Genomic DNA, 9,183 nt, shown 5'->3' with positions numbered 1-9,183 from the left:
TAATCCGTGTTTCAATCGAGGCCTAGTTTACTAAAATAGATGAATTGTTACATCATCTGATTTTTTAAATACTTGATCAGAATCGTTTTGTCAAAATGTAATGCATAGCTATTTTTCTACCTTCCTTATTTCACCCAGCACACCTCGATTCATTTGCATGTCTGGCAAAAAAAGCACGAAAGGGATCGTTTTCATTTTAATGTTTGCATGTTTCCATAATACATATAACACCATATGGATGTATTGATTCTGCTTGTAATATAAATTCTTGTCTCCATCAACATTTGGATTTTCCTCGATGTGAAAAAATCCCATTCTGGTTCATATGTATTTACTGAATTCTCTTGTTTTAAAAAAAAATTCTGCATGAGTAATTTATGAAATGTAGAGAATCTTATAATAACTGAATTATAATTACTGTGTTTGGACAGTTCTAAATATTCCCCATTTTCATTTAACATTACAGTGACAAAATGACATCTGTGCTTCTTTGGACCCCTCTATTGATTGCAGTGATGATTTCCAGGATACATGGTGAATCCAAACCTTGCAAAGGTAATCAAGAATTTTTAGATCTAATTAAGAAATTGTTATTCAAACAACTGTTGTTCCATATGTACCCTGTTTACATCGAAGTACATGCAAGCTCCTATTTGGGTCTAGGTCTGTGAACTTCCGCTTAAGAACTACGATGCGCATGATACTTGAAATGAGACATGGTGCATATGTAGCAAAGTATGTAAAGTTCTAATACATATTCTCAAATAATTGGTTATCAAGGGCTAAGCGGTTGTTTAGTGATCGACATATTAAGATGTAAAACAACTATCCTCTTCTTCAAAGGCGGGAATAAACATCTTTTAAAATGAGAATGATGGTCTGATTGATTGATTGATGTTTTCCGCCACACTCAACAATCTCTCAGTTACCTGGTGGCGCCCAGTTTTAATTGTCGGAAGAGAGAACCCAGATACAATGTACCTGGGAAGAGACCACCGACCTTCCGAAAGTAAACTGGGAAACTTTCTCACTTACCGGCGCGAGCGGGATTCGAACCCGCACCGACAGAGGCGAGAGGCCGTGTGATTTTGAGGGCGATGCTCTAACCTGATGGTTCTGAAGTTGATCGTCTGTTTGATATCACATTTCGGTTTCTTGAGTAGTCAACTGTTCGTGGGTGCAAAAAATTGATTTGTTTTAATAAAAATTTTCGAGAATTAACCCTAAAACAAAAATAAACCGTTCTATACAAAGTTTAAAAATTTTCTATCTGCTTTGACTGTGCTGACGCCACAAGCTCCGGGTGAAGTACACAAATGTATGACGCTCATTACCGTATTAGTGAGGGTTCTGTATCGTGCCAACGCCTATCATGACCTCCCTTTTATAGGTCATATATGTATTTTTAAAAAGTCTTGACTTACACATGTACTTGGCGAAGTATTGTTTGTTACGGTGGCGGGTTCAAAAATCGAATCCAGGAACTTCCGGTTGCAAAGCCGGGACTATGAGTCGTAGTGATGTACAGTAGCGTGACATAAATGAGTTTGCAAAATGGCCGACCGCCACGCCAATCACAGTAACACCTGAAATATTCTAAGAGCCTATTTTGTATCAATAACGGAAAATTCACTTACAAATGGAGTTTGTACTTTGTAATATGACCTCGGGTACGTAGCACACTACAAATTGTCCCAGGGAAACTGTTATAAAGGCTCCAAAATTGAAACGAAAGTAGAGAATAACTAAAGAAAATACCGGGAACACCTTTTTATTCAGGAAAACAACGAATGTATCTTATATCTGATTCTGTAGGACGCATGCGAGAGTTTACAACGTCAGCCATTTGCGAACTCATTTATGTCCCACTACTGTACATGTATGTGTTCAAATGAAGGCCTGTATGACAGAATGTCTTAGGGTTTCAGTTAGACATGATAAACCGTTTTCAGGGTTTGTCGGATGGAACGTAAAATAGTGTCCTGTGTCAAGGAACACAATCCCTCTGGTATGCCCTCTGGTATGTAATAGGAGTAGTCCTATTACTAGCCCCATGGCATCCAAAAACTTCAAAACCAGACACGGATTGAACTTACAAGCCGGTATATCGCTAAAATATCATCTCTTTGGCATAAAACCAAATAACCTTTTTCTTTTTTCTTGAACACTTTGCAAACCAACTGAGAATACATTTATAATTAAGCTTCTGAACTTGTCTAGCATTTTGAAAACAAGCACGTTTAAATGTACATACATGTATAACACCTATTCTTAGCAGAATAATTGCTGATTACATGCATTCAATAGAATACCCATATGAATAACAATTCGAATATGTAAAATTTGTAAAATTTGATTTTTAAACATTATGACTCTAGTCATGCAACTACTAAAATTCGCCCCCGATTAGTGTGACGGTTTCTAGTCCTAATGGTTTCAATGTCCATTTTATACAAATGCAATGACAAGGTTATGCTTACTGCAGCAAAAATAGTAGATCTGCTGTTGTCCTCAGTAGAACAGTACTGCTATTGGAGCTTTTATATTTTCAATGTTAATGAAAAATGAAGATAACGAACAGTGATCGATTTTAAAAAGCCTAAAGAGAATACAAAACCGAGAGTAGGACAAACACGGACCCCCGGACCACTGTTTACGAAAGAACTTACGACTAAGACCAAAATCACTTTTTACAATTCATTTTATTCTTTACCTTGATCAGATTGTGGCTTTAATGGGAATAAGAAGAATTTAATTACGTAATCTCATATAAGTATAATCTCACAAAATTAATTAAGTTGACAAGTGTTAAAACTATGTAACATTTTTAGTCTTAGTCGCTCTTTTGTAAAAAGGGGCACTGGACATACCAGAGGTGAGATAAAGTGCTTAGGAACAGTAAACATTTTCGTATTGACCGTTCACACCCGCCCTGAGCCCTATGTCTTGATGAGGTAAATGGAGTAATCCAAAGTCAAAATCAATAATATCTCTGAAATTATTGCGAACAATATCAAATGTGTAATGTGATAAACCAGTAATATTTTTCTCATGAGAAACACTTTAAATTTCAAAGAAAAATCAAATGACGTATATTTCTTAGCGTTAAGATTCCTCTTTGCAAACACCTAATGTGTGTTGTTATCACGTGACAATTACAAGAGTCGTTTCATTGCACGAACTCTAGATTTAAGATGACATCAGTTTGATAGCACTTACATGTATTCACATCTTATTTGCTCTTAGTCATTTGAAATACGATTGAAATTACAACTGTGCTATAAACGTACAAAAATCGCTTGTGTCCGAGGGCCAAACTTCTTTTTGATTAAAACATTTTGATATGTCTCATGAAATACTGGTATAACTTATATTTAGGGGAGTGGGAGCTCATCTTCCATGCACCAAGTGGTGTCAGGGAAAGCGTTCTGGAAACCTGGAAGAGGAAAAACACTAAATGTGACATATTCTCCGGAAACTGTCCATGCTCGATTTACAATGGTTGTCTACCGAATAACATCAGGCTGGAGAAACATACAAGATATCATAGAAAAATTCTGAGGAGTCCTAATATTGATTACTGGGAATGCTACAACATTCAAAAGGTAAATTATACTCTCAACATAGTGTGTATTTCAACAAAGTGATTATCGAGTTTATAATGAACAACCTCAACATACATGTTGATACTGTATACATGGTTATTTTCGCCTTTCTTTATTTGCTGACAGTCTCGCCCCTTTGAAATTTGCCCAGATACAGTTGTGTTAAGAGAAAGATACATGTAGGAGATAAAATGGTTTCTCCAATTCTTAAATTCGTACACTGATGGCAATGGCAAATGGGGCGAAAATAAAACGGGGGCGAACTTTTTCTTGTTTGTATTTATACATGTACAGTATTCTTATCGATGAAAGGTGAAGATAACGAACAGTGATCAATCTCATAACTCCTATAAGCAATACAAAATAGATAGTTGGGCAAACACGGACTCCTGGACACACCAGAGGTGGGATTAGGTGCCTAGGAGGAGTAAGCATCCCCTGTCGACCGGTCACACCCGCCGTGAGCCCTATATCCTGATCAGGTAAACGGAGTTATCCGTAGCCAAAATTAGTGTGCCAAGAACGGCCTAACAATCGGTATGAAACACGTCAAACAGCATTTGACCCAATGATAGGTTGTATTGACGAACTAGATCGTTATAACGACCATAGAATTTGCGAAATGCTGACTTTAATTGAGACTGTTGAAACCCTTGTACCATGAACTTGTTTGTCAGTAACTTGCCTCGATTTAAAAACTGACTATACGCAGATCAAGCTCTTGCGTATTGAATCAGTTGAGATATATAAACACCATATGCAGGTGATAATGAAATATTGCTACATAAATATGGGAAGTTGACGATGGAGAAGCTGAAATCATCCCGTTTGTCATACAATTGAGTTGTTCCCGACTGACATAATCAAAGGTTACATGTAGATTGATATTCATGTCACATGATCGATTTGCTCCACATCCATTATGAAACAATGAATGTTTCAATAAAAAAGTTGAATACCACCTCATAAAAGCTATAGAGAATAAAAACTGAGAACAGGGCAAATTCGGACCCTTGGAAACAAACGAGATGGGAGTGGGTTTCTAGGAAGAGTAAGTATCCCCTGTTGACCGTCACATCCACCGCGAGTCCTCTAACTTGATTGGGTAAACGGAGTAATCTGTAAACAAAATCAGCATTCGACTCCAGGACAGACTGTATCTGCAAACAAGATTATTGTAATCATAGACTTTGTTTAAATGAGAACGTTGAAATATCCTGTAGACTAAGATTAGAAATTGATCACAATTCTGCAGATAAAGGTAAAATATCGTTTTTTATAAAAATAGGTATTTGGTGGTGGCTGATGTGTAAAAGATTTTATTTTTGTTGTTTTCGGTCTATTCAGAACCTAACATGTACAGGATATTGTGGTGAATGAAAAGAATTCATTATGCTAGTATGATATGTTGAACATCATTTTCTAAACTTTGATCCCTTGGGATCCGGGTTAGAATAGGTCCTCAGTACCCCCTTGCTTGTCGTAAGAGATTACTAAATGGGGCGGTCCTTCGGATGAGACCGCATAGAGAGGTCCCGTGTCAGCAGGTGTGGCACGATAAAGATCCCTCCCTGCTCAATGGCCATTAGCGCCGAACATAGGCCTAAACTTTGCAGCCCTTCACCGGCAGTGGTGACGTCTCCATATGAGTGAAATATTCTCGAGAGGGACGTAAAACAATATTCAATCTAAACTTTGATATACTATGCTGTCAACTGATAAAACGTCACATTGTTTACAAAGTGTTAATCAATTCATTTCACAGAAGGTATAAAAATAGAATTGTGGTATGAAACTTGCTCTGAATAGATATAAAACATATACAAACACAATAAAGTATGTATATATCTACAATAAATTACTTGTCAAATGTAATAAAAAACAACTTTTCAATGATATCTTCATTGTAATACATTGTAATACATTTCTCGTTATTCTAAGTCAAAGAAAGATACGGGTTTCTGATTCTGACTCTGATTCTCATAATCATCAAAGAATCTTTATTTTTAAATCGTCTGATTAACCTTAATCGTGGTAATTGAATCTAGTAAGCAGGTGTTGTTTACTTATTTCAATTAAAGATTTTAAATTTATTTGTGCAATATTAGTACAAATGTAATTTATTATACTATCAAAGAATTCTTTCTCCAAAGGTCAGACTTGAGCTGAATACACGGGGTAAAACAGTGGCATTTATAGAATTTAATGGACGCGGCTCCAACTACATGAACTGGTTTCACAACAGCAGAATTCTCAGAACAAGTTGGAAAGACATGCATAAACGTGGAAAATACAATTTCTTCTCCATCGATAGGTAAGCTCTCGTAATTATCTTCATCTTGGTCACATGAGTTACTCAGATAATATATTGCGGTCTGTTGTTGCGTATCTGCCATGTGTTAACATTTGAGCATTTTCAACTTTTAATCCAATACTACTGGAAAACTTTTACCAAGACTTGCATGTAGCATCAATAAGGTAAGGGAAACGAAACTTGTAAATTTTGTGGATTCCAACCCTCAGAGGGCTGAGCAATAAGACCAAAACCAAGCATAAAGTTGATGCTGTTGTAAGACAGTTGGTACCCGCACAAAAGTGTTTGCATCTAAATGTACTCTTCTTCTTACCCTGGAAACTAGCAAAAACAAAAAACAAAAACAAAAAACAACCAACCCTCGCAATATTTTATTAGTATTTGGGAGGAGAAAACCTCTTTCCAACCCCACCCCGATCAATTTCGCTCTAATAGACCCCTACTTCCAATTGGGAAGCTTTGAGTTACTGCCGGAATACCGTTTCGGTCTGAATTTACACATAGAGTCACGTGATTTCAAAGCTTGCCGACGATCGCACAGGTACATGCACGTGTTACTGTATTTATGATTATACATGTACTAGTGGTGGACAATCGGAGAGAGAAAAATCGACAATCGGATTAAACATTTCGATTGATTAATCGAAAAATAATCAAAATTCATTCATTTCAAACTTTAGGCAAAAATATATTAAATTTACTTTATTTTCATCCTAAATTATCTTAATTAGAATAAAAACATTAGAAATTTAGTTATATAACTTTAATTGTTGAATCATTATATTAAAAAGTAAATGAACACAATAATGACTCGAAAACATCAACAAAACAAAACACCAACCAGCAATTCAAGTTAAATACTTGATGAACTTCACTGGATTTCAGTACATAGAAAAATGTAATGCAGTGAATTCACAAACTGAAACTTTTCATCAACTCTGCAGTGTTATAATGTGATGCAGTAGTCACCAATATGACAAGGTTTTGTTTAAGGAGACAAGTACGTCTACATTTTTAGACTTTAGTCTGCACCTCCTTTTGCTTACAATCTGTCCACACAGATTGAAACACGCTCAAATGATACAGAAAATCCTGAAACTGGCTAGTTTGTTTATTCTAGGAAACTGAGACCATGATCCCCTTTAGCAATTTTTGCCCCAATATACCTATGTACTTCATTCTAAACAGTCGATTCTGAGTTTATTACACTCTTTACAGTACAAACTACAGCTAGCCATTCGTCTGTATCAGCTGATTAAATGTTTTACAAGATTGCTTAACATCCTAAAAGATTCCTTGTAAGCTCCTTGCCTCTTTCAAATATGTCACAGCAATTGGTAATACTGCTTCAATATTCTCTTGTGTGCTTGCCTTCATCATCACATTTCTCTTTCGTGACACTAACTTGCATCTTATGACTGAAGACTTCCTCTCTCAGGTATCTGTAAGCAGAATCTCTCTGATCAGGAGCAAAGTCTAAATCCTTTGTGAATGAATGGAATCATTATGCATGCGAATGTAAATTGATCAGATGTTCCTCTCCTGTATATTTCTTCCTGCATCTTTCCTTCACACGCCTAACAATAGGAATGTCATCCTCCGATATCTTTATGCTAGTTAGAAAATTTGTGGTTATTGGAAGAACTTTGTGTATGGTAGATGTTTTGTCTTTACATAGTATTGTGGTAACTTTCTCAAATGGAGCTAAGAGAGACACAATGATTTCAATTATTGTTTGTTCTTAAAATGTAAAAGCAGTTTTTGATGGTTAGTTAAGATAAGGTTATTGGCTAGAGACATCAATACAGAAAACTGTTCATTCAATCGTTGAAGCATGTATAAAGTGGAGTTCCAGCCTCACAACATCTATAATAAACTTGTGTCCTATCAAATGTTCATGTTCAGGCTATCCACCGAGACTTTCTGTTTTTCAAGGACGAGGTCTGTGATGCTAGATGATTGATGGAAAAAAAAAACTTACCAGTTTGCGAGCTTTTCCAAGTACTTCTCTTAACTCATGGACATAAAGAGAATTTTTGCAAGATTAATCTTGTGTCCCAAGCAACCAAATCTTTCCCACTTATTTATATCATATACTTTCTTTTCCTTAGCAGCGTTACCTTTTGTGCAATTTAGGTTTGAGAATTCTCACTTTGCCTGTGTACCTTTCAATAGGCCGTTGTATGTTGTTATGTTTCAGTAGTCCTCCAGAGAACACCGTGAGCTATATTGATACTCATTCTTACTTTGTAGGGAGACTCGCTTAAGTAGAAAATTCTTTATCAACAAGCATTATGGGGGCTGCAATCGCGATACTGGGTGGTTTGTTGTTTCGGATGCTAAAAGACCCAGACCTTGTAAATGGGAAAAAGGAAGGTCGTACCCTGAATTTTTATACAGCAAATATGGAAAGGCGACAACTTGGAATAAAATGAGTAATACTTTTGTCGAAGTCTCTATATCTTAGATATATTTCAATCCATGAATTTAAATGTGATATTTCCCGAATTCTAAAATATAATCTACATATAATATAAGAAAAGAAAATAACTGTTTATTCCAATTCAATTATAAAAAGTATAAACGATGAAAAGATCAAAAGTTATTTTAAAAAGAAAACATAGGCAAAACTGAGCCTGTGCTTTTCTTATATGCATGTATTTACCAGAATGTATTCAGGATTTGTCCAGATTAATAATCTGCTTATTTTCTTCCAGAGTTTGCAAAAGCAGATGTTCTCAATATCTACGTCAAAAGAGCATAATATTTGCAAAATTGTAACAAGTTGGTCAACAATAAAAACTGTTGCAGCTGATTGTGTAAAACTTATTTCATTCATATATTTTGTGCACGCATGTTTATTTCCATCAAGGGTGTTCAAATGAAGGTACAGCTACTGCTATATTGGAAAAAACAAATAACCAAGTAGGACGCTTGCCTGTATTTGAAAGAAAGAGTAACAAGAACTAGTTGTCATTACATATATTTTTAATGCTTTATTTCTTTCATATGATTTCTTTTCTCTCTTTCTTAGCCTTCTTTACTATCGTCTCCCTCTTTTTCAGTCTGTATACATGCGTGCAGGAAATCGTTTATTTCATTTCAGTTCAGCAGGTATCGACACCTTGGTTTCAATAATTGATGGGAATTAAAATATTATCTGTAAATTGTCAAGGTCTAGGCGATATCGCAAAGCGAAGAGATATTTTTAACTATTTAAGAAGTCTAAACTATAATATATATTGTCTTCAAGACACCCATTTT

At 35.6% G+C, this 9,183-nt stretch overlaps 1 protein-coding gene across 2 annotated transcripts; it reads left to right on the top strand.

Moving 5' to 3' along the window:
• The first annotated feature begins 251 nt into the window (after positions 1-251).
• On the top strand, positions 252-8,732 carry LOC125681931 (uncharacterized). 2 transcript variants are annotated; one of them, XM_048922217.1, is made up of 6 exons: positions 252-319; positions 467-555; positions 3,379-3,605; positions 5,759-5,919; positions 8,173-8,354; positions 8,637-8,732. In XM_048922217.1, exons 2-6 carry the CDS (start codon positions 474-476, stop codon positions 8,681-8,683), a joined length of 699 nt encoding a protein of 232 aa, XP_048778174.1. In that variant the 5' UTR covers positions 252-319; positions 467-473; the 3' UTR covers positions 8,684-8,732. The 2 variants fall into 2 exon arrangements, with proteins under 2 accessions (XP_048778174.1, XP_048778173.1); XM_048922216.1 differs by having other exon boundaries at positions 258-327.
• The last annotated feature ends 451 nt before the right edge of the window (positions 8,733-9,183 follow it).

This window comes from Ostrea edulis, chromosome 2 (assembly GCF_947568905.1).
Source record: "Ostrea edulis chromosome 2, xbOstEdul1.1, whole genome shotgun sequence".
NCBI lineage: Eukaryota > Metazoa > Mollusca > Bivalvia > Ostreida > Ostreidae > Ostrea > Ostrea edulis.
This window is presented reverse-complemented; position numbering and strand designations above follow the sequence as displayed.

What these genes read in the sequence shown, in the direction of transcription:
- LOC125681931 (XM_048922217.1), top strand. Translation starts at nt 474, where the DNA reads ATGACATCTGTGCTTCTTTGGACCCCTCTATTGATTGCAGTGATGATT. An exon ending in AATGCTACAACATTCAAAAG is followed by an intron (nt 3,606 to 5,758) that starts GTAAATTATACT and finishes CTTTCTCCAAAG; the next exon opens with GTCAGACTTGAGCTGAATAC. An exon ending in AATTTCTTCTCCATCGATAG is followed by an intron (nt 5,920 to 8,172) that starts GTAAGCTCTCGT and finishes CTTACTTTGTAG; the next exon opens with GGAGACTCGCTTAAGTAGAA.